The sequence below is a fragment of the Peromyscus eremicus genome, chromosome 1 (genome assembly GCF_949786415.1).
Source record: "Peromyscus eremicus chromosome 1, PerEre_H2_v1, whole genome shotgun sequence".
Taxonomy (NCBI): Eukaryota; Metazoa; Chordata; class Mammalia; order Rodentia; family Cricetidae; genus Peromyscus; species Peromyscus eremicus.
Genome location: NC_081416.1, coordinates 181,436,541 through 181,462,978, shown reverse-complemented (window position 1 = coordinate 181,462,978; position 26,438 = coordinate 181,436,541). Strand labels below are relative to the sequence as shown.

The 26,438-nt window shown below is 40.1% G+C and overlaps 1 protein-coding gene and 1 long non-coding RNA gene across 2 annotated transcripts; both read left to right on the top strand.

Annotated features, from left to right (window-relative positions):
* Nucleotides 1–13,172: 13,172 nt before the first annotated feature.
* Nucleotides 13,173–16,788, top strand: LOC131902776 (leukocyte immunoglobulin-like receptor subfamily B member 3-like). Its single transcript, XM_059253750.1, is given in 5 exon segments — nt 13,173–13,191; nt 14,831–15,115; nt 15,263–15,362; nt 15,869–16,152; nt 16,300–16,788. Coding segments are annotated over 5 exon segments (1,053 nt in total). The 3' UTR covers nt 16,665–16,788.
* A 686-nt stretch (nt 16,789–17,474) lies between these two features.
* On the top strand, nt 17,475–20,931 carry LOC131926702 (uncharacterized). The gene is made up of 3 exons (XR_009383545.1): nt 17,475–17,754; nt 20,167–20,217; nt 20,320–20,931. It is a non-coding gene; the product is annotated as an uncharacterized LOC131926702 (long non-coding RNA).
* The last annotated feature ends 5,507 nt before the right edge of the window (nt 20,932–26,438 follow it).

Genomic DNA, 26,438 nt, shown 5'->3' with positions numbered 1-26,438 from the left:
TTACTACTGTAGCTCCCTGAAACCCTGATTAATTTTTACTGGAGTAAAAATTAATTTAAAAAAATGTTGGTACAAAATTCAATATCCACAATGCAGTTTTACTTCTCTGTACCTGGGTATTTCTTTCATCTCCTGTAGAATTCTGTGACATAACAAACAGCATCCTCATCTGAGGATGAGTCGGGGTGATGCTTGATGTTGTACTTATATCTTCCCAAATTATCAGCTAAGTTCACCAGATTTCTTTAAATTACAATGGGTTAATTATTAAGTTATTGAAACAGAAAGTGATTGATACATATAGAAGGAAAAAATAGAGCTAGGTATTGCCTTTTGTTGTCAGTGAGTAGACCTTGAAATAGAGATAATGTGTTGGATTATGTACATGGGCTACTGGATCCTATCCTGGCAGGATGGGTAGAGTGTGACTTTCATACTGAAACTGATGCCCACAATCAGACATATGCCTGTGGATGAAAGTAAATGAATGTATTTTAGTGTCACTGTGGGCACAAGGCAGTAAGATGAGCTATCTCAGTACCGATCTTCGTATAGAGCACAGGTACTACACAGCTACTAACACTCTCTGGAGCTCTGACACTGCAGCACCCATCATGGAGGAGGAAGTCTCCTCGCAGTGATCTGTCTTGATGAGAGAATCTAGTATTCCACAGTGTAACCAGTTCTTCTCTTGAACATGCGACTGCTTTTGGATTTTGGAACCTTTAATTTTCAGTTCTCTTTTTCAGCTCTTGACTAAAAAACATTTACAGTTTACACTTAATATGTTTTCCATGTGTAAATGATGGGAGCAGAAAGGGGCACTTTAATTACATCCAAAAGACCAAAAATTTTATATCCCAACTATATTGTGAAACAATCTAAAATTTCACCAGTCATGTGCATCTCCAAGATGCACACACCCCTGAACCCATACCCACAGTGTAAAGTGAGGCTGGTAGTAGCCATTCAAGATGATGCTGGGGTGCCAAGATCAAATGCTAGCAAGAATTAAGGTGAAATGAACAGTTGGGAATAATCAAGTTTTAATCCAAAGTTTACCTTCACAAAAAAAGAATTCTTAACAATAAAATATTCTTGTATATTATTAAAGGACCAGCCTTAATAATATACTTCCCAGAGACTTAGAAGAGAAACTATGAACAGCAAGATTTATTTTCAGGAAAAGAATCTGAGCACACAGAGCTCTTTAGTCCATTTCTTTAATCCTCTCTCAGTCTGTAGCTTTACAGTTATATACCTAAACAATCACAATCCTCCCCCTCCAGCCAGGTCACCAGGCCTGAATTCCTGCAAGGTCATAAAGGCAGGTAAGAATTTTCCTCAGGCTGTGACCCTCAGGCTTTCTTTTGCAACCCAGTATGGGAGTGGTAAAAGAGGAGGTCAACTGAGCACTAATGACTGGTTAGTACATCAAAAAGGGGATCTATGTGCTCAGTCTACACTCATAGAAGTGGTTAGGCAAGAAGTTAGGGGTCTATTAGTAAGACAGTATAAGAAAGGAGGGTCTCACTCTAAATTACACAAGAAATAAAGCGATCTGCCTGACCTAGGAGACAGATTTGTTTCGTTTGGCTTTGGATGCTTAAGTCTGTTCTTAGAGAGTACAGAGGCATCTCTGATAAGATACTTCCATCCCTCGTGTATTGGTCCTGGCCAGATGCTGCTAATGACAATAATTACAGGGAGGCTTGAACTGGGGTTCTGGATGTGCACAGCTGTCAGCACAGAATGTTATCAAAATACTCCATTAGTAGTGGGGAAACGGTGCCCAATAAATGATGGAAAAGCTACAACAGCACATAAGAAACTCATAGCAGAAAATGGCTAATAATCAAAAGCCAACTATTACTAAGGTTCCTTGAGCCTCAGCTTGACATCTGGAAGGCCCTTGGCTTCTTCCATGTATTAAGTTTGCCATAATCAGCTGAAATCCTACTTTATATATATTTGCAGTTTTAACAAAATATGAGCACCAAACATGAAGCCAAAATTTTGTTCCTAGAGTAATTGTATATGTTCTTAAGAAAAGGACAATGCATCTATAGGGGAGTGTTCAGCTGAGTGGAATCAAATTTAGGGCCATGAAAATACCATGTTTCTTCTTGATCTACAATCATGAATCCTCTGATCTCATCCATATGAGCTGAAGGATCAGGTGCTCACTGTGTCTCCTCTGTTCTGAGTCTTTCTAGCATCATCAACCTGCATCTTCCTCTGCTGTGGATCACTGCTTTGTAGGATGTTATGACTCTTGCCCTTTTGAAGTCTGAATAGCTGTGATTTTACCCCAGTGATCTGTGAAAGACTGGTGCCATCATGGTTTGGAGGCTTCTGAGGTGACTTAACTCCACAGTGTAACTATATACAGTTAGAAGTTGGAGGGAGAAGCCCATTTGCAGTGATATAACTACTGAAAGGTTGCCCACATTACAAGGCATAATGAAGCACTCTATTATCTCACCAGTTGTGAAGGATAAGCATGTTGGTTGATCTCCATTGTGTATCAGGTCTAGATGTAGGTTCGTGCAGGTCCATGGAAAGAAGTACAGAGGCACCTCAAGGATTCATTTTTATCCTTTTTCTGGTGCAGGGTGGATTCGCCTCTATGAACTGAATCAGCCTTGGTGAGCAAAAGATCCTATGTTGTTTTACAAATCACACCTTTAGCAAGTCAACTCCATACACCAAAGTCTTTGACCTAAGCCCCCACCAGAGGAATAATGCCAAATGCAATTTCTCAGTAATAATACCACAGTTTTCTGGATTTTTGTTTCTATGTTTGCATAGGCTCTGATCCCCTAGGAAAACTCTCAGACAATACTTCCAACAGAAGCTATGGAGAGAGGGGTAACAATCACAAAAGGCAGATCAAGGCCTGCTGCTGACACTCCAGTGTCAAACTGGCTACAGCTTGTTGGGACATCTTTCTCCATTTCCCCTTTTCTATGTGCAATGATTAGCTATTTTGGAGTTTACGTAGCTTTGCTGCAAATAGAGCCTTTTCTCTGTCTTTCTGTTTATCAATCTTACGTAAGTAAGCACAAATTCGTTTAAAAGCCAATAAGGTTACCACTGCCTGCACAAGAGTAACACATGCCAAAACAAAACAATCTATTAAAGTGATCCACAGTGTTAAATGAGGCTATAGTATCTGCAAGGCTTCCCACAACATCTGTTCCTGTCATATCAGGTAACTTTTTGTAAAATTTCCTTAATTTCTTGTTGTAAATGATAAATCATTTGAGAAGAATTAGGGTGATCCATCAAATGCATCTTAACCTCTTCCCAATCACACATGCTTTAAAGGTGTAATACAAAAAGATGAAACATTCAAATCACATTTTGTAGCATGAATCTTAAAGAGTCTTATTAATAAAATCAAACCTGGAGCCAGGTATTGGGGTGAATGCTGGAAGATCAGAGAATTTTATCTCCTCCTTCAATATTTCTAACTGATTTTCCAACAATGTAACGATTTGTCTTGAATCAGTGAATTCACTCTCAGTATTTATCCTATTTTGTTCAATCAAAAGTTTGTTAGAGTGCTTATTCCACTCTCTTAAAAAATTCAGCAGTTTGAATTTCTTCAAGAATCACCACTCCAGCTGTTGTTGCCATAGCGGTCAAGGCAATAAGTCCCATAATAACTGCAGTAATCAGTCCAACCATCATACATGTTCTTTTTAATATTCTTGCAGCAAGCTTCTGTCCTAGGATCATCACAGGAGAGTCTTGCTATGGCCTAAACAACTTTACCAGTATGCAGATTGCTGGCCTTGCTCAAAGATAATATAAACTTTCAGATGTTAAGTTTAAAGACATACTAAAATTAATACAGGTATGAAGGGTAGAGCATTCACAAGTGATGCTGTAATTATTAAGATGCCATTATACAGGCTACTTTGTAGCAAGTGAAATAATGGTAAACACATCATAAAAGGATGGATTTGATTTAGTTTATAAGAAAAAGCATATTTATCACTTTTTTCAGTTTTTTTTTTTTATTTTGCAGTACAGTTCAGTTCTACATATCAGCCACGGATTCCCCTGTTCTCCCCCCTCAGGTCCCCCTCACCTTCCCCCCAGCCCACCCCCCATTCCCATCTCCTCCAGGGCAAAGCCACCCCCATGGACTGAGATCAAATATTTATCATTTTTAATGTTTAACTTTCCTTGCCATGCTTTAAGAAGGTGAAAGGCAATTGCCAATTCCCACAAATTAGTTTGAATTGAATTGCCAAATTGCATGAGAGGACTTGACACCCCAGCACCATGCCATCAGACAGGTTCATTAACAGTAGCATTCATTTCTACAGTTCCATTCAAATTATACTGCTTCCATCTTATCTCTGAGTGACAATAATTCCCTCGAGGGAAGCCATAAAGGCTCAAATCTATGAAGTCTCCTTGGAAGACATTAATTAGCACTCAAGATTTCTCACTTTTACATTGTTGCCAATGTGCCCAGGTAGATTCCTTATTGGTTATCTTCATCTCACAGAATGGTAGATTTATGGAACTAGTAGCATTAACCTCCTGTCATTAAACCAGATGCATGAAGCATATAAAACTTATTACAATAATCTTGGGTAGTATTGATTATGGATAGCCATACTTGAAAGGTTATTTTTAGACATTGATTTCCATTTCCCATACAAATAGAAATCCCTTGTACATCTACAGTGTAATTGTTAATCACTCTACCCACCTCCATTGTCTAAGAAGGACCTTGGTTGTCATGTGGACCAGGTAGCTAAGAAGATTAATTAACCACCACAAGAATATTCAAACCTTCCCAACTTACTGCTAAGTTTATAGGAGGGTTAGGAATGAAGGCCCAGTAGTTATGATCCATCCTTTTACCTGCATCATCACCACCAAATGCATGGGAAGAAATAAGTATACAGAATTTAGAGGCTTTTGAATCATACAAAGTATTGTCTCCCCCTTGTCATACTAATTCTTTAGCTGTCCCCAGGTGAGAGGACTTTTTGTTTGCTCCAAAGGTCTCCTGTCTCTCGTCTTTCACCAAGACATTTCTGAAGACACAGCCTCTGGGCAATGTCTCTTACTCATGCTGGATTTTTATCAATTTCAGTGGGATTCACAATTTTTTATCTCTTGTGTAGATATAAGCATAACCCAAACACCATCATCATACCTTCCCCATTTTCTCTGAAGATATCATGACATCCTTGTAGTACACAGGTTGATTTAATTCAGAAGTTTTTTTTCCTATGGTCCAATGACTTTCAGCAGGTATTGTTTCTGTTTCATTAACATTTAGTAAATTTAAGGTTAATAAGGCATTATGCAGTCTATCTTTAGGGGTCTTCATATCCCCCTTCTGTTTAGCAAGAATCTCCTTTAGAGTGTGATTAGATCTTTCAATAGTTGATTGCCGTGTAGTATTGTATCATATCCCTGTTATGTGTTTTGTGTTACCATGCACAAAAATTGTTTTATTTTACTGGAAACATAAACTGGGAAATTATCAGTTTCAGTTTGTACCAATATGCCCATTACAGCCATTGTTTCTAATATATGTGAATTTATTGACTCAGCATTTTCAGAACTTAATGCAGATGTCCATTGAAACCCTGACTATGTATCAATGGTAAATGAACAAATTTTATATTTTCAAATTCTGCCTAATGAAATAGATCCATTACCCAAATTTCAGTTTTTTGTGTACCTTCAGGATTAGTTCCTGCAGGTAAAGAAACCTGTTTATAAAAAGAACATGTAGGACAGTTTTTTAGCCTATTGCAAGTCATGGAAAATATCTTCTTTAAGCTTCTATTATTAACATGGTGTTACTTATGAAATTCTGAGGCTTCTAACACATTTCCTATCAGTAACTGATCTATCTCCTCCTTCCTTTGCTAAAGGTCCAGGCAACCCAGTATGAGATCTGATGCAGGTAATATAAAGTGTGTGATTCCATTCTTAAATTGCCTGTTGCTCTTATATAAATAATAAAGTTAATTCTGAATAATCAGGAATAAGTACAGTAGTTTTTATATGCAATACAACCCTTTCTGCATATTGAGAATCAGTAGTTAAATTAAGAGATTTATTAATGTCTAATAAAACCATCATGATGTCGTACAACTCTGATTTATAAACTGAATCATAAGGGCCCTGAATATTACTGTTGTTCCCTGATTTATTGCAGCCATTCCTAATTTATTTGCATCAGTATAGGATGTAAGAGCCCCAGGAATTGGTGCTCTTTCACCTTGCAGGGAAGAATCCACTCATTTCTTTTTTCAATTTGTAATTGCTTAATTTTTGGATAGTTGTTGTTAATTTATCTTAAGAAATTACTACAAGCTCTCTGCTAGTCATCATTAATTGCCCACAACTGCAAAATTTCAGCACTAGTATAGGGTATTACAATCTCAGCTGGGTCCATTTCTGACAACTGAAGTCTTGTTGTTCCTTTTATGAATAATTCAGAGATTTTTTTATGTATATAGGTATTTTTTACTCTGTTTATGGGTAGAATATATTAAACTGTTTATGGTAGAATAGAAAATATCCATTCTAAAATATATCTCTCAGTTTGATTATATGGTATATTACATTGACAGATTTTCATATGTTGAACATCCTTGTATCCAGGGATGAAGCCTACTTGCATAATAAATCCAGTAGAGGAATGCATAGAAGGTAAAATTATGAAAATACCCCTATTTGTGAGATCTAATCAGATCCACATAAGCATTTTATATATTTTGTTCTACTTATGCTAATTCCCTTTCAGCCTCAGCTGTTAACTTTCTTGGGCTGTTTAAATATGAGTCACTTTGCAAAATTTGAAACAAATTACTTAATTTTTGAGTCCACAATCCAGTGGTAAGATGCAGTCAACTAATATCACCCAATAATTTTTGAAAAATCATTAAGAGTGTGTAAGTAATATCTCCTAATCTGTACCATTTGCAGCTGAATTCTCGGGTTACTAAATTTATAACCTAAATAAGTAAAACAATCCCCTCTTTGTATTTTTAAGGAGAAGTTTGTAATCCCCAATAGGATAAAAATTTCTGTACCACATTATGCATTTTTCTAAGGTATCTGTCTGTATCAGAAGTAGCCAATAAAATATCATCCATATAATTATAAATAATAGATTGAAGAAATTGTTTACATACCACTTCCAGTGGTTGAATTACAAAATATTGACATAACTTCAGGTAATTTAACATACCCTGAGGTATGGCACTCCAGTGAAATTCCTTACTGGTTGAGCATTATTATAAGTAGGAACTGTAAAAACAAATTTTTCTCTATACTGATCTTGCAAAGGAATAGTAAAGAAACAGTCTTATAGATCAATAAATATAATAGGCCAGTCTTTATTTAATAAGGAAGTGGCACAGCCATATCTGACTGGAATGGCAGAAGTCATAAAGCCAGCACAGCTGCTTGACAAAGATCCAGTAGAGCTGAGCCACATGATGGCTGCCATGCCACCTTTGGTCTTCATCTCTGCCTGCTGCATACTTGGGGTACTTTTAATATTTGTAAAATTTGAGGATGTTGGATTGATGGAAAATTCCTTATGAATCATTTATGCCTTCTCCCAGGAATGCTGCTTCTACGCTTATCCAGGAAATTCCTGAACATACTATCCACCCCCCTACTTTGAGGGAGATATCCTTATCTACTTGAAGGTCTTCCTTATGCCTTGGAGGTTGTGACACATAAAGAAGCCAGAGGTGACACATAAAGATTTATGAGGCTATGAGACATTCTTGAAACATCTGTCCCTCTACACTGGAACAAGATATTCAAAACAAAGTAAATTTGAAAAGGTCAACAAGATTCAGTGGGCTAGAGGAATTGTCCAGTTCAGATTACAAGGTTCTTCCCACCGTACACTCAGACAATTATGTGGTGTACAACTCTGCCCTACATAGAGACATATTGATAAGTAAAGTATGGAGTTGACAGATGATGAAAGTATGAGATGTTAGGACCTCCTTCTCTTAGAAGTTAACTCATGTAGAGCCACTACAATGTCATATGACCATGGAACAACAGAATGCCAGGATTAGACATATAGACAAATTCTATATGGATATTAATGTGAACATTGATTGTAATAACTGCAGCTTTAGCCTGAGGGTTTTTCTTGGACACTCTGACCACTAAGAGTTAATAATACATTGCTTGGGACGTGGCAAAATGCTCAAGGTGGTTAAAGATTTTGTTTTGGTCTAATGTCCTTGAACTAACCAAAACAACTAGCCTGAGCACAGGCTGTCATATGCCTCTAGATTCTCAAAAATTGGGTTTTGGTGTTAATGAGTATAATGATAACTCTGTTTATTAATAATGTCAAAACTTGAGGGAAAATGATTGGAAATGATAACTCTGTTCTGTCATAGTTTATTAATGATGACTAAAAGATGAGCAAAAGGAAGTGAAACACATGTCCAAAACCAAAAATGTTATGATCTATGTTTTAGAACATCATGAATGTATCCCTGCTAATTAAATTCTGTATAAATAAAGAAACACTCTGTCTGCTAATCAGTCAGGCTGCAAGATTCTCCCGAACACCTTGGCCTGGCTCACTTTTTCCCCCAGCCGACTCCTTACATCCTCTGCAGGACCCATCCACTGCTAGGGATGGTTCCCAGCAAGGAAAGTAATAGAATTCCAGGTTGCAAAGTTCCCATAGGTTGAATTATCTTATTTATTCCTTTGTTAGGTCAATTGACATTTTCCGTTTTCCAGACTTTATTTTTATAAGAAACACAGGAGACTTCCAAGGACTAGTTGTTTCCTCTAAGTGCTTAGCATCTGACTGGTGTTTTACTAGTTGTTCAAGTGTCTGTAATTGTTCTTTAGTTAAGGGTCACTGCTCTACCCATACAGACTTCCTAGTTAGCCATTTTAAAGGTAGAGCAGTTGGGCTACTGGCATTGGCTCCTATTCCATATTTGGACAGCCAGTTCCTGTCCTATCTTGCTTTTGTACAACCTGCATAGCCTGTGAACTTCCCTTAAATTTCTTCCTGATGCTTTTTCCAGGAATATATCCCACATTAAACATCAATTTGTGGGCTGATTCAGAAATTGTAAGAATATTAATTTCAGCTCCCCATTGTTGTAACCAGTCTCTTCCCCATGAATTCATGCCTATATCAGGCACATAAGACTTTAATATTCCTTCCTGTCCTTCTGGTCCTATGCATTTAAACAACTCTACACTCTGTTTTACTTCAGATAAGGTTTCAATAACTACAAATTGAGTAGCGACTTCTTGTAAAGGTCAGATTGTATCCTAGGATTCTAGTAAAATTATAGATACATCAGGACCAGAATCCAATAATCCTTGAGAATAATGAATATTTGCAGGTATTTGCTGCATAGTTACAGGGGACACCTGTGGGGGTGTTCTTATAACATTAGGCAACCTTTCCTCAATTCCATCATAAGTTGGTACCATATATCCATAATTAAATATTTCCATTTTTTTCTAATAGGATAATTCCTTTTCTTTCCCTATTTCTTATAGGGAAAATTTTTCTGTTAATTCTTTCTTCTTTCCTTCTTAATACTGGGAAGATTTCTTTTTTATGTCCTTTTTTTATCTTACCATTTCTCTACTGGGATGTTTCGTATTTCCCTTTTTATTCTTTGTCTCAGATGCTCTTGTATTTTTAAACATGCAGTTATCTTTTAAGCTTTTCTTATTTCTGGTTCTGTTTCATCTGATGGAGGAGGAGAGTCATCTCCACTGTCTTGTTTTCCTCTCTTTCACTGTCCTCTGAAACAGCCTTCCTATCATCCTGTGAAGGAACGTTCTCTTCATCTGACTGACAGTTTCCAGCCTGAGTGTCTTCCTTTTTACTTCCTTGTTCTACTTTAGATACAGCGTTAGGTGACTCCTCACTCTGCAATGGCATCAGAACATTTGAAATTAAATTACATAAGGACCAAATTTTTAATGGTATTTCTCTCCTTTTTTATAAGACATTCTCTACATACATTTATTTTATTATAAATAATTTGCCGAAATTGATTTTTATTTAAATTTTTTTATTCATTTTACATACCAACCACAGTTCCCCCTCTCATTCCTTCTCACTCTCCCCCTAGCCCTTCCCTATAACCCACTCCATTCCCTCCTCCAAAAGGGTAAGGCCTCCAATGGGGAGTAGGCAAAGCCTGGTACATTCAGTTGAGCTAGGACCAATCTCCTGCCCCCTGTATCAGCACTGAGCGAGGCATCCCACCATAGGTAACAGGCCTCAAAAAGCCAGCTCACGTACTAGTGACAGATCCTAATCCCAGTGCCGGGGGCCCCTCAAAGAAACCAAGCTACAAAACTAACTCCCATATGCAAAGGGCCTAGTCTCCCATATGCAGGGGTTCTAGTACAGTCCCATGCAGGCTCAACAGTTGTAGAACTAAAGTCCATGAGTTCCACAAGCTTGTTTCAGTTCTCTCTGTTGATTTCCCCTTCATGATCATGACCCCCCCTGCCACCCTTGCTCATAAAATCACTCTTCCCTCTCTTCAACTGGACTTCCAGAGTCTGACCTCGTGTTTTGCTGTGGATCTCTGCATCTGCTTACATCAGTGACTGGATGAAGTCTCTATGATGACAGTTAGGGTATTCACCAATCTGATAACACCATTGTGTATATATACCACATTTTCTTTCCTTTATCCATTCTTTGGTTGAGGAACATCTAGGTTGTTTGCAGGTTCTGGTTATTATGAATAATGTTACTATGAAAATAATTGAACAAATGTTCTTCTGGTATGATTGAGCATGCCTTGGGTATATGCCCAAGAGTGGTATCATTAGGTCTTGAGGTAGATTGATTCCCAATTTTCTTTCTTTCTTTCTTTTTCTTTCTTTCTTTCTTTCTTTCTTTCTTTCTTTCTTTCTTTCTTTCTTTCTTTCTTTCTTTCCTTTTAACTTTATAATTAAATTTAATTTTACGTATCAGCCACTGATGCCCTTGATCTGCCCACCCACCTTCCCCCCAGCCAACCCCCAATTCCCATCTCCTCCAGGGCAAAGACTCCCCTGGGGATTGAGTTCAACCTGGTAGATTCAGTCCAGGCAGGTCCAGTCCCCTCCTCCCAGGCTGAGCCAAGTGTCCCTGTATAAGCCCCAGGTTCCAAACAGCCAGCCCAAAAACTGTGGACAGGTCCCTGTCCCAGTGCCTGGATGCCTCCCAAACAGATCAAGCTAATCAACTGTCTCACTTATCCAGAGGGCCTGATCCAGTTGGGGGCTCCTCAGCTATTGGTTCACAGTTCATGTGTTTCCATTTGTTTGGCTAATTGTCCCTGTGCTTTTTCCAACCTTGGTCTCAACAATTCTCGCTCATACAAACCCTCCTCTTTCTCGCCAATTGGACTCCTGGAGCTCCACCTGGAGCCTGGCCATGGATCTCTGCATCCAGTTCCCTCAGTCATTGGATGAGGTTTCTAGCACGACAATTAGGATGTTTGGCCCTCCTAGCAACAGAGTAGGTCAGTTCAGGCTTTCTCTCGACCATTGCCAGTAAGTTATTGTGGAAGTATATTTGTGGATTACTGTGGACCTCTCTAGCACTTTGCTTCTTCCTATTCTCATGTGGTCTTCATTTATCATGGTCCCTTATTCCTTGTTCTCCCTCTCTGTTCTTGATCCAGCTGGGATCTCCCACTCCCCCAAGCTCTCTTTCCCTCAACCCTTGCCATTCATTACCCCCACTCACATCCAGGTTTTTCAAGTAGACCTCATCCATTTCTCTGTCACTGGGGATCTCTGTTTCTTTCTTGGGGTCCTGTTTTCTAGGTAGCCTCCCTGAAGTTGTGAGTAGGAGTCTAGTCATCTGAGAACTCACCATCCTGATTTCCAAAGTAGCTGTACAAATTTACACTCCCACTAGTAGTGTAGGAGTGTTCCCCTTGCTCCACATACTCTCCAACATAAGCTATATTCAGTGTTTTTGATCTTAGGCACACTGACACGTGTATGATAGTATTTCAGAGTCCTTCTATTTTCATTTCCTTGATGAATGAGAATGTTGAAGAATTCATTAAATGTCTTTCAATCATTTGGGATTCTTTTGATGAGAATTCTCTGTCTAGATCTTTAGCCCATTTTTTAAGTGGATTGTTTGGTATTTTGATGTCTAGTTTTGTGAGTTTTTTATGTATTTGGATGTCAGCCCCCAGTCAGATGTGAGGTAGGTTTAAATCTTTTCCCATTCTGTAGGCTGTCGTTTTGTCATATTTATCATGTCCTTTCCCTTACAGAATCTTCTCAGTTTCAGGAGCTTCCATTTATTAATTGTTCCTCTCACTGTCTGTGCTACTGGTGTTATATTTAGGAAGTGGACCTCAAAAGAACAATACTCAACTTCATATGGAAAAAGAAAAAAACCCAGGATAGCTCAAACAATCTTGTACAGTAAAGCAACTTCTGGAAGCATCACCATCCCTGACTTGGTATTGACTCTTCTTTCTGAAGAGCTCTCCTCAAAGTTCTCAACACTTGCTTCCATATCTTCAGTTATATTTGAACATGAGGAGTTGCCTGAAATTAATGGCCATGCTGTTTAATTAATACCAAAAGCTACGTAAGCTGTTTTTCCTTCACTTTCCCTCCATTTCCTATTGACTGACATTTATTTATTTATTTATTTATTTATTTATTTTATAGTTTAATTTAATTTTACATATCAGCCACATAATCCCCTGTCCTCCCCCTCCCTACCTTTCCCTAGTGCATGAGCTGGCTCTTTGGAACCTGGGGCTTATGCAGGGCTACTTTTCTCTGCCTGGGAGGAGGGGACTGGACCTCCCTGGACTGAATCTACCAGGTTGAGCTGAATCCCCAGGGGAGTATTAACTGACATTTTAATAATTGCAATTCTGTTGCTCCTGAGAAGGAAGTTTCCCATGAACTTCTGCTAATCCTGGAGTCCCCTTACCCTGAGTGTGATTTCCTTTAGTCCTCAGAGATGTCTGGAATCCTTTGTCCTTCTTTAAGCTTCACATTGTGCATTAATATCTTGTATATTGAGTGTGGGTATATGTTCAGCCAGATATGTGAAAAGTTGTACAGAGGCACATCAAGAATGAATTTTTATCCTCTTCTAGCTGTAGGGTGGATTGACTTCCATGGACTGTACAACCACTGGTAAGTAAAGGATCCTTTATTGTTTTACAAATCACACCTTTAATAAGCCAATTCCATATCCCAAAGTCTTTGTTCTAAGCCCCCAAGAGGGATAATGCCAAATGCAAATTCTCCTTCTTACCATAGTTTGTTGTTGTTGTTGTTGTTGTTGTTGTTACTAAGTTTGCATAGGCTTTGATCTGTAGGAAAACTCTCAGATAAAACTTTAAACAGAAGGTATGGAGACAGGATTAACAATCACAGAAGGCAGATCAAGGCTAGATGCTAACCCAGTGTCAAACCGGGTTAGCTTGTGGGAAATGAACCTTCCTTGAGGTTTCACGAGTCCAAGTTCCGTCTTTTCTACAGAGTGAGTTCAATAACATCTAGAGGTAAACAGTGAGACCCTGTCACAAAAAAAAAGAAAAACAAATTTGAAAATGTTTGCTCATATCCCTCTTAGGAACACTTATAAAACTCATTGTTTCACCCACTTGATTTGGATAAAATCATGTCTTTGTCTCTGTCATTGATGTACCTTCTTGGGAAATAGCCATTCAGTATTCATGTATCCCCAAGAAAATTTCCCACAAATTATTCAAAGCATATCTAGGGCTGGGTAGGAAGCTGGTCCTAATAAAAGAACATACAGCATTTTGAGTGTCATCTGGCTGAAATGATAGAGAACCAAGCAGAAACTCTGACAGGAAAAGATCATCTCTGAGCCCCCTCAGCTGAAGGTGTTGGTTCAGAAAGATGCCAGGATTATTTCTTGTTAAGTCCTGGTCTTTGGTGAAGAGGACCATCCAAGCAAATGTAGATGGTATATGGGAGATGCTCTGCAAGAAGATTCCAAAATCAGATATGGGTTTGTAAACCAATCTCTCAGGAAGCTCACTGGGGAGGAGATTTAGACCTGCCAGAGTTTCAGGAGGCTTCCTTTCAGAAACCAAAACCAAAACCAAAGAAACCCCCGGGAACAGAGACCACATGTTTTGCACCCCCACCCTTTACTGCAGTGGGAAAACAAAAGCCACTTGCTTAGAAAGAGCAGTTCCTGTTTTTGCAAGGACTGCCTGTATATCATACTCTTGACAAGGAGGCACCATACTGCACAGGCAATATACTTTGTGTCTGTTCTTTTGGCAAGAGGACGAACCATCTGCAAACTTTTGGCAACTGGAAGATGCTATGATCCCCACCCTCATAGTTCTGCTTTGTCTTGGTGAGAAATGAAGTTGTGGAGAGAGAATTCTGTTCTAAGAAGTGGTCTACCTCACAATTGAGCAGTAATCCATCAAGGGTGTCTCAGTAGCTCAGAAGGGATCTGGAAGTGGAGGTCCTGCTCAGGCTTCAAGTACATACACTCACAGGTAACTCTTTTGCAGGACTGATTCCTGGCCCCAGGAACCAAGTGCTGGCAGGTGAGTGTCTTCCCAGGTTTTCTAAAGTGTACATTCTCAGTGGGGAACAAAGGTCACCTCTGAAGAAAAGAGATGGAGAAGAGCTGGTGTGGGCTGTTAGTGGTGTTGCATAGAAGTTCCTGAGATTGAGATCTTGCAATTAAGCAGGATGTCCTCTGACCTAGCTCCCATTTTTTGTTGTTATTTTTGTTTGTTTGCTTTGCTTTGTTTTGTTTTTTGTTTTGTTTTGTTTTCAGGGGGCCTCTCTAAACCCACACTCAGAGCTGTGCCAAGTAATGTGGTAACCATTGGGAAGCAGGTAACTCTACTTTGTGAAGGGCCCTTAGATGCCCAGGAATACCATTTCTATAAAGAAGGTAACCCAGATTCCCAGGTACCAACAGCTCATGAAGACACTGAAAAAAAGGACAAGATCTTTATCTCATCCATTAAAAGTCATGATGCAGGCCAATATCGGTGTTATTATAAAAGCCCTGCTGGCACATCAGAACACAGTGACACCCTGGAGCTGGTGGTGACAGGTGAGTGGAGACTCAGGAATCATATGAATCCCCAGATGTGACCCTTTAGAAAAGTCTTCTCTGAATGTATCGCCACTCATTGCTCAGGTCTAGGGGACAGTCCAGACTGTGTGAACCCATTTAATATTCCATATGTATCTCTCTTAGGTGTCTACAACAAACCCACCCTGTCTGCTCTGCCGAACCCTGTTGTAACCTTAGGAGGATCTGTGACCCTCTCATGTAACTCAAATCAGAGATACGACAGGTTCATTTTAATTAAGGATGAGCAGTTCTATAGATCCATGCACTCAAAATATGTATATTATAGGCTGTCTCTAGCCAGATTCCAAGTGGGTCCCATCACTCTCAGTGAAAGATGGAGTTTCAGATGTTATGGTTATCATGCAAGCAAGCCTCAAGTGTGGTCAGAAGGGAGTGACATCCTGGAGCTTCTAGTCTCAGGTGAGGAAGACTCATCCTCTCTATCGAAAGACACTGAACTTGAAACAGATTTCCAAAGGAGACCCTAATATGTGATGAACCCAGGGAAGGACATGTTCCTGAGTCCACATATACAACATGCAGATTATGAGAGTCAATATATAGAAAGCTCTGAGGGGTGTTCTGAGAAGGGAGCCTGGCAGAGTCAGCAGAGAGATGGATGTTCAGATGGTTCCATGTGTCCTTCTGTTATACAAGTGTGAACTACAAGTTTCATATTCACCATGCAACTGGCAAAATCCCACATGCCTCCCACCTACTTATTTTCAGGAACCCTCCAGAAACCCTCATCTGGGCTGAGCCAGGCTCTGTGATCACCTCAGGGAATCCTGTGACAATCTGGTGTGAGGGAACTATGGAAACACAAATATATTTCCTTTATAAAGAAGGAAGTCCAGCACCCTGGGGCAGATTAACTGCGCTAGTGCCTGATCACAGGGCCAAGTTTACCATCCCATTCATGAGAGAGTATAGTGCAGGATGATATCGTTGTTACTGTTATAAATCTGCTGGGTGGACACAGCACAGTGACGCCCTGGAGCTGGTGGTGACAGGTGAGTGGAGACTCAGGAATCATATGAATTTCCAGATGTGACTCTTTGGAAAAGTCTTCTGTAAATGTATTCCCACTCATTACTCAGGTCTGGGGGACAATCCAGACTGTGTGAACCCATTTAATATTCCATATGTATCTCTCTTAGGTGTCTACAACAAACCCACCCTGTCTGCTCTGCCGAACCCTGTTGTAACCTTAGGAGGATCTGTGACCCTCTCATGTATCTCAAATCAGGGATACGACCGGTTCATTTTAATTAAGGATAAGCAGTTCTCCAGTTCGATGGACTCAATATATGTATATACTGGCCTGTCTCCAGCCAGATTCCAAGTGGGTCCCATCACTCTCAGTGAAAGATGGAGTTTCAGATGTTATGGTTATCATGCAAGCAAGCCTCAAGTGTGGTCAGAAGGCAGTGACAACCTGGAGCTTCTAGTCTCAGGTGAGGAAGCCACATCCTCTCTATTGAATGACATTGAACTTGAAACAGGTTTCCCCAGGAGACCCTAATGTGTGATAAGTACAGGGAAGGACAAGTTCCTGAGTCCACATATACAGCACGCAGATTAGGGAGTCAATATACAGAAAGTGCTGAGGGATGTTCTGAGAAGGGAGCCTGTCAGGGTCAGCAGAGAGATGGATGTTCAGATGGTTCCATGTGTCCTTCTGTTATTCGAGGGCCAACTACTCAGCACAGTGTCTCCCTGGAGCTGTTGGTGACAGATGAGTAGTTACTCAGGAATCATATGAATTCCCAGATGTGACTCTTTAGAAAAGTTTGCTCTGAATGTATCCCCACTCATCACCCAGGTCTGGGGGACAATCCAGAATGTGTGAACCCATTTAATATTCCATATGTATCTCTCCTAGGTGTCTACAACAAACCTACCCTGTCTGCACTGCCAAACCCTGTTGTAACCTTAGGAAGATCTGTGGCCCTCTCATGTATCTCAAATCAGAGATACAACTGGTTCATTTTAATTAAGGATGAGTCAAGATACAGAAAGCACTGAGGGGTGTTCTGAAAAGGGAACTTGGGTGAGGAGAGAGACGGGTCTTCAGAGGACTCTATGTGTCCTTGTGGTTAGCACAGGGATGGACAGATGTATTAGCCCACAGATACAGATGCAGACTCTCAGAGTCCAGATACAGAAACCAATGAGAGGTGTTGTGATAATACAACATGGGAGAGTCAGCAACGATATGGATCTCCAGATGGTTCCATGTGTCCTGTTATTCAAGTGTCACGTCTGAGTTTCACATTCACTGCGCAACTGTTTAAAGTCCCACATCTCTGTCATTTATCTCTTTTCAGGGACCCTCCAGAAACCCATCATCTGGGTTGAGCCAGGCTCTGTGATCACCTCAGGGAATCCTGTGACAATCTGGTGTGAGGGAACCATGGAAACCCAAATATATTTCCTGTATAAAGAAGGAAGCCCAGCACCCTGGGGCAGATTGACTGCACCAATGCCTGATCACAGGGCCAAGTTTTTCATCCCATCCATGAGAGCATATAATGCAGGATGATACCGTTGTTACTGTTATAACTCTGCTGGGTGGACACAGCACAGTGACACCTTGGAGATGGTGGTGACAGGTGAGTGGACACTAAGGGTCACAGTATTCACATTTTTCTGTGTGTGGGGCCCCTGAAAACTATGCTGCTGGAAGAATATGACCTACATGCAATAACAAGGAAAAGTTAGATCACACTGACATAGTAGTTGCTAGTTCACACTTCTAAAAAGTATGACACCAGGTGGTTGATGGTTGATTGTAAGAAAGTTTAAACATGGTACAAATTTGGGAAAAAAAGATTCCTGGTGTAATAGAAAATCCAGTGAACAACTAGTCATAATTGCATCAAAACTCAACTCAAAAGTAACCATGAAGATGGGTTCTACAGCTAAAGGGCCTTTAATCTGGTATGATCTCTGACTGACATACTGTAGATGCTAGCAGGCTGTAAAGTGTATAGCACATCTTGCCTAAGATTGGGCTTTATTTACTGAGAGCTAATGAAAAAGTCTAGGGAGATAGAGTCTAGGATAAACATTCTGGGTTCAGGTGATGTCTGGAGCTACAGATTGATGGTCCACTGGTTATTAACAACATCCACTCCCAGCTCTCTTGATAGAAAACAGGTATTTATTCCATCAGTTGAGCAGACACACTGCATGGATAATTTTCCTGATTTCTACCATGTTTTTTGTGAGATAAAGTATATCAAGTCCTCTAAATTTTCCCTCAGGAAATATATCTTCCAAATGCTTTTACCTACAGTCCAACTGCTGGTGCCAATGTATCATTTAACAGGCTGTGTCCTCTTTTTACTAAAAGTCCTCCATGGTAAACCTACTCTGTCAGTGTGGCCCAGCCCTGTGTTTACCTCAGGTGGGAGGGTGACCCTCCAATGTGTCTCATCAAAAAGATATGATTGGTTCATTGTAACTGGGGAAGATCAGAATTTTTCTAGGTCTCTCAAGGCACAGTACATACACACTAAACAGTCCCAGGCTCTGTTTCCTGAGATCCCTGTGACATTCAACAAGAGGGGGCCCTTTAGATATTATGGATACTTCAAAAGTAGACCACATATCTGGTCAGTGGCCAGTAACCCTCTGGAGATATTTGTCTCAGATGAGGAAATCTTGTTTGCTCAACTGTTTTTGATATGAGAACCTTTTATCACTAGCTCTGCTGCCCTGAGGATGGTTCCAGTCATGATGGCTGAAGGCAGCTCTTGGCATCTATTGCTCTGAGGGGAGAGCCCTTGACAATGATAGGAAAGAATAGAAGAGTGATTATCTTGGTTAGGGTTTCTAGTGTTGAAATGAAATACCACAATCCAAAAGCAAGTTGTGGAGGAAAATGTTTATTTGGCTTACACTTTCACAGCACTGTTAATCCTTAAAGGAAGTCAGGACTGGAACTTAAACAGGTCAGGACCCTGAAAACAGGTTTTGAGGCAGAAACACTTGATGGGTACTGCTCATTAGTTTGCTCTTCATAGCTTGCTCAGCCTGCTTTTATATAGAATCCAGGATCAACTTCTCAAGGATGGTATCACCCACAATGGGTTAGACCCTCCCTTCACCCCCTGGAGTCTGACCATAGAGGTCTATACTAGAACTCTGTTGCAGGATTGATCCATGGACTCAGTCTAAATGTGGGGTAGATGGATTCTCTTCTGAGTTGGACAGACACATGTAAAAGCCCCTCTCCTTTAGGATTCTCAGTTTCTGCAATAGGAAATTGGAAATCCCTGGCCTAGATGTTAAGTTTCTTTTAGTTCTGACCTTATCTGTGTCTTTCTCATACAGAGAAATTCTACAGAAACCACTTTTGAAATTGTCATTCCCTATCTGACACTGTGATGGTGACATTGTGTGCAGGTATGCATCAGGGCCAGGGCAAGTCATTCCGGCTCCTTCCTTTCAGTTCATGCATTATTTTCAGAGTAGGGAACACAGTTGAAGTTTGGATTTCTTGCATTTAAGCCTCCACAGTGTGCCTTCCTGCTTGGTGACCAAAAGTAGGTAAAATGTCTAGGAGAGATAGGCATCAGTCTTACATTGCATGGCTATATGAATAAGAGGTAGTGAACACAAAGACTCAGTATGGACTTCACACACAATTCCTCCCTCATGATTTGGTTGCATATTTCCATGCTCCAGACTGAACAGAAAGCACAGAAAGGCTTCCTTAATTCTGAATTGAAAATGGGAGGTAATTTTCTACACCAATACTTAGTTCTTGATATAAACTTCATGCTCAAGTGTCTTAGTCTGAAGCATGAACTCAAACAGCTCGATGTGTGTGAAGAATCCAGAAGGAATCATGGCAACTAGGGAAAGGATTGATACTGGATCTTTCTGAAGTTTTGTGATTAGCCTAATATGCAATTATAAGACATGAAAATTACAGGGAATATGAATGTTGACTGCAGAGAAGACACTCTGCTCTCGTAAGTACTTCATTAATTGTGTACCTTCTCTTCTGTACCTAGGAACTGCTGAGAACATCACTGTATCACAAAACATGTCCAAACCAAAGACAGGTGAGTAGGAATTCTCACTCATACAGTTTTTCTGAGAGTTTTGATATCTGATCTTCCTCAGGTAATTTTCTTCTTCCCTTCATTCTTTCTCCACAACCACAGACTCAGAGACACAGGATCATCACACAGTGGAGAATCTGCTCAGAATGGGGATGGCAGGCTTTGTCTTTATGGTCCTTGGAATACTGGTGTTTGAGGCTTGTCACAGCAGTAGACAGATTCAACAAAGAAATATACAGTGAATGGGAGCTACAGCAACACATCATTTGCAGTGTCAGGGACTGGACACTAAATATGAGGATTCGGGGTGGATTTGCAAGAAAATAAAGTGCTCATGTTGGAGAATTGACTAAGGGTCAATGTGAATTGAGTGCAAGGAAAATAAATATCTGTTTATTGGGATGGAGAGTATTTTCCCCACCAATCAAAGTTAGTCCCTTACATCTTACTGTAGACTTTTGCTGACCAATGCTTCCTTTCTTCTCATCTAATGACATGGGGGAACATCCAGCACCATCAACCAGGGTTCTCCCCTAATCTTTGTACATATTCTGGTTTGTCTTACTTTCATGTAACTTTCTATTATTTTAAATTACTATGTTCCCATCAACATTACAAATTTCAGTTTCCTTTCTATTGAGAGCAAAGTACTTCACTCAATTACAATAAACATCAGCAGAAATAAACCACCAGAATAAAAAATAAGTTACTTTATTCAAATGATTTTCTGAAACTCTTCTTGCAAGCTTTGGGAACTTCAGTTTTCACCATATGTCCATTCCGCAATTCTCTTAATATGGAAAAGATTGTCACTTATATACCACTGTATGAAGAACTCATTGGCAGAATATTATTGACTTTGAAATCATTACTTTTAAAAGCAAAGTCCTAATGTGAACTATTTTATGATTTCTCTCTACATAGCCTTTACATTATCTTAAATAACTTTATTTATTTCATTTTTTATTAAGGATTTTTTTTCTTCATTTTATATACCAACCACATATCCCCGTCTCTTCCCTCCTCCTGCACATCCAACCTCCCCCCCCCCAAATCCCCGATTCCCTCCTAAAACAAGGTAAAGTCTCCCTCCCATGGGGAGTCAGCAGAGCCTGGTTCATTTAGTAGAGGTGATTCAAGCCTCTCCTTCTGCAGGCTTCCAAAGATATTAACTGAAAACAGCATAACAAGATGAAATAAGACTAGGCACAAACCTCATTTCAGTTCTGGATGAGAAAACCCAGTAGGATCAAAAGGGTCCCAACAGCTGGCAAAGGAATCAGAAACATTTCTATTCCCAATGTTGGGAGTTTCACAAAAATCCCAAGCTAAACACCCACAACATATCCACAGAGGACTTAGCACACATAGACCCATGCAGTCTCTGATTGCTGTTTCAGGCTCTGTGAGACACTGGGCCTTGCTTAGTTGATTCTAGGGACCATGTTATCCCAGTGTCCTCAAACACTCTGGCTCCTCCAACCCCTCCAGCTCTACCATGGGTTGCCATGTTTTCTTTATCCATTTGTCAGTTGATGGGCAATTAGGCTTGTTTCATTTCTTCTCTTTTGTGAATACTGCAGTGATAAAAATGGATGTGTAACTAGCTTTCTGGTGTATTGACTTAGAATTCATTAGGTGAGCACCAGGGGTGCTATATTTAGTTCAAATTCTAGTCCTACTTTCAATATTTTAAGGAAATTCCAAGCTGGTTTTCATAGCAACTGAATGAATTTAAGTGACAACCTGAAGCATGTAAATATTCCTCTTTTTCCAGTTTGTTACTGGCATTTACTCTCTTTTGTTTTTCCATGATAGCCATTCCCTTTTTTCGCCATTATTCTTGACAGTTTCATACATATGTATAATGTGTTGTTTACATATTCTCCCTCTCCTACTCTCCTGTATCCTGCTTCCATCTTGTCTTATCCACTTCTTCAGATCTTCTGATCTTCTCTTAGGAAAAGGTTCAGATAAAAAAAATGGATCTCAAATTAATTAATGTAATTTTATTTTTCATGTTTCCCTCCAAACCTGTCTCCTCAGGATCATAGTACATTTTTTGGTGACAGTTTCTTTGTGACTTACCTGTCAAGGTGTCCAATTCTTGAGTGGAAGACTAGTTTTATAGAGTAAGACTACAGTGAAAAAAATCTTAAATTCAAAGAGACTGGAACTTTTTCTGGACCCCAAAGCCAGAGTTAATAATACATCTTGAAGTCACTTAAGTTTTAAGATTGATACCCTCCTGTGACCACAGTTTGTTTGTTTAACCAGTGTTTAAGAAAACTATGAAACAACCAACCTTACTTGCCATAGATTGCCTATGTCAACAGCTTTTATATTCTTTTTTTTTTTTTTTTTTTTTTTTTTTTGGTTTTTCGAGACAGGGTTTCTCTGTGTAGCTTTGCGCCTTTCCTGGAACTCACTTGGTAGTCCAGGCTGGCCTCGAACTCACAGAGATCCGCCTGGCTCTGCCTCCCGAGTGCTGGGATTAAAGGCGTGCGCCACCACCGCCCGGCTCGCTTTTATATTCTAACCTGACACATAGCTTTGATCTTCAGATAGGCGCTCTTGAAGCCCTGAACCAGAGAACAATGTATGTGTCTGTATGTGTGTTATGATAATCATTTGCTAAAAACAGGAAATAAGTAGATAATGGCCTTGAAAATAATCCACCATCAATGCTGAAATTAGAAAGCAGATATTAATTATGAAAGTACATTTGTGGTACTGTTTGTTTTTTTGGGTCATTCAATGTTCAGATGGAGTCAGTAAATTTTAGATGTAGTCGGTGACTTAAATCTCTTATAAAATTCCTAAAGATTTCACTATTCAGTTAATGGTAAAGCAAAAGTCCTTTGTGAGAGACTCACAGAACATCAAGCAGACATGGTGACACAGACAAAATAGAAAGAACTGATTATAGACAATGCAGAAACCACAACCTACAAAGAAACTGACAACAGAGAGAAAAGTGGAATATTCAAGTGTGGGCTCAGTATTGGTCAAACTCTTCCAAAGTAAGCCTGAATTCCTTTCTAAAAAAATTTATGATTTTATTAATTAAATTTGTATTTTTGCAATTTTATATGTACAATTACATTATATACATTGTGCATAGTCACCACTTTCACCTCCACCCCTTCTAATACCCCTACTAAACTTCTCTGTTGCCCATTCATTTTGTGTGTCAACTTTCCGAGTTTAACCAAGACCATCTGTGTGATATCCTTTGGAGTCTGGCAAGCTCAGGAGTGGTTCCACAACTGAAGACAAAGACCCTACCTCTCCCACAATCACTCAGTAACCAACTCTTCAGTATTAAGTGGTAAGGTCCAGTGAGGCCCCCTCATTCCATGCCCACTGTTCACAGGGCCAATCTTGCACATGTCCATTGCAGTTAACTTCATTTGCTGTGAGTTCATGGTTGCAATGGTTGTTTAATTGATCCCTGTATTTAATGTGATGTGGAAGCATATCAATGACCCTGCGTTTGTACCTAATGGGTTTAACTGGGACAGATTTCATGAGAAGTTACTAGTAGTCAGACCATTTCTAGTAAAGTCCAAATAGCATATTCTTCCACTCTGGGTAGATAATGAATCTATGGTAAAGTTCAACATCATGCACATGTTAACTTATGTGAATTGGTCACTACCACTATGTTCATGAATCAAAACATCACATTCTTCCTCATATATAAACCAAGATACCTCCACATAATAAAGACTGTCTATAGAATAAACTTAGAGTCAACATTATACAGACATGGAGGCCAAAGAATAGAATAAAAGGCCAAGAAATAAGCCCACTCCCTTATAGTCACATAAATCTTGACTAAGATTTCCAAATGTACTTTGGAGAAATAGCAACAACAATAACAAAAAAAAAAAAACGTATTTACTTGATGGTGGTGGAAAACTGATTTCTACACATTGAAGAGAGAATACAAATTTCCCTCCTCTCATCTGGCAAATGAATACATTCAAAACCCATCCAACACTTTGTTGTAAGATCTAAAATTGCTGAAAAAAAATTGGAGTTTCAAATACAACTGTGAGTATGAGTGGAGAGGAGCCATATTTGCTTCTTTCTAACCTAGGAGATGGGATTAGGAGTGTCTACTGTTCTTGTTTTCATTACGAAGGTGCTGTATTATTACTGTTTTAATTGTTGTGACAGAATGATAGGAAACAAATTAAGGAGGAGTTTACTTTGTTTTGCAGGTAAAGGAGATAGTACAGTGCACCGTGGCTGGGAAAGCAGGGTATTGCTCAAATATAATCCACAGTCAGGAAGTGGAGAGAGAACAGGAAATGGTCCACGGGGGGAGGCTTTGCCCTGGAGGAGGTGGGAATTGGGGGTGGTGAAGGGGGAAGGTTAAGGGGGACGGAGGGGGGAGAACAAGGGAATCCATGGCTGATATGTAGAACTGAATTGTATTGCAAAGTAAATAAATAAATAAATAAATAAATAAATAAATAAATGCCATTCTTTTATTTTATTTTATTTTAAATTTTTATTTTGCAATACAATTCAGTTCTACATATCAGCCACGGATTCCCTTGTTCTCCCCCCTCCTGCCCCCCTCACCTTCCCCCCAGCACACCCCCCATTCCAATCTCCTCCAGAGCAAAGCCTTCTCCACAGACTGAGAACAACATGGTGGACTCAGTCCAGGTAGGTCCAGTCCCCTCCTCCCAGGCCGAGCCAAGCGACCCTGCATAGGCCCCAGGTTTCAAACAGCCGACTCATGCAATGAGCACAGGACCCGGTGCCACTGCCTGGATGCCTCCCAAACAGATCAGGCCAATCAACTGTCTCACCCATTCAGAGGGCCTGATCCAGTTGGTGACCCCTCAGCCATTGGTTCATATTTCATGTGTTTCCGTTTGTTTGGCTATTTGTCTCTGTGCTTAATCCGACGTTGGTCTCAACAATTCTCACTCATATAAACCCTCCTCATTCTCGCTAATTGGACTCCCAGAGATCCACCTGGGGCCTAGTCATGGATCTCTGCATCCAGATCCCTCAGTAGTTGGATGAGGTTTCTAGCTCGACAATTAGGGTGTTTGGCCATCCCATCACCAGAGTAGGTCAGTTCGGACTGTCTCTCGACCATTGCCAGCAGTCTGTTGTGGGGGTATCTTTGTGGATTTCTGTGGGCCTCTCTAGCACTTTGTTTCTTCCTATTCTCATGTGGTCTTCATTTACCATGGTCTCCTATTCCTTGTTCTCCCTCTCTGTTGTTGATCCAGCTGGGATCTCCTGCTCACCCAAGCTCTCTTTCCCTCGACCCTCGCCCTTCACTACCCCCACTCATGTCCAGGCTGTTCATGTAGATCTCATTCCATTTCTCTGTCATTGGTTGATCCCTGTGTCTTTCTTGGGGTCCTGTTTTCCAGGTAGTCTGCCTGGTGATGTGAGTAGCAGTCCAGTCATCCTTGTTCCACATCTAGTATCCTGTTATGAATGAGTACATACCATGTTTGTCTTTCTGGGTCTGGGATACCTCACTCAGGATGATTTTTTCTAGATCCATCCATTTGTCTGCAAACCTCATGATGTCATTGTTTTTCTCTGCTGAGTAGTATTCCATTGTGTATATGAACCACATTTTGTTTATCCATTCTTCAGTTGAAGGGCATCTAGGTTGTTTCCATGTTCTGGCTATTACAAACAATGCTGATATGAACATAGCTGAACAAGTGCTCTTGTGGTGTGGTTGAGCATTCCTTGGGTATATGCCCAAGAGTGGTATAGCTGGATCTTGGGGGAGATGGATTCCCAATTTTCTAAGAAATCGCCATATTGATTTCCAAAGTGGTTGTACAAGCTTGCATTCCCACCAGCAGTGGAGGAGAGTTCCCCTAGCTCCACATCCTCTCCACCATAAGGTGTCTTCAGTGTTTTTGATCTTAGCCATTCTGACAGGCGTAAGGTGGTATCTCAGAGTTGTTTTGATTTGCATTTCCCTGATGATTAGGGATGTTGAGCAATTCCTTAAATGTCTTTCAGCCATTTGAGCTTCCTCTGTTGAGAATTCTGTTTAGTTCTATAGCCCATTTCTTAATTGGACTGTTGGGCATTTTGATGTCTAATTTCTTGAGTTCCTTATATATTCTGGATATCAGTCCTCTGTCAGATGTGGGATTGGTGAATATCTTTTCCCATTCTGTAGGCTGTTGCTTTGCTTTGTTGACCGTATCCTTTGCCCT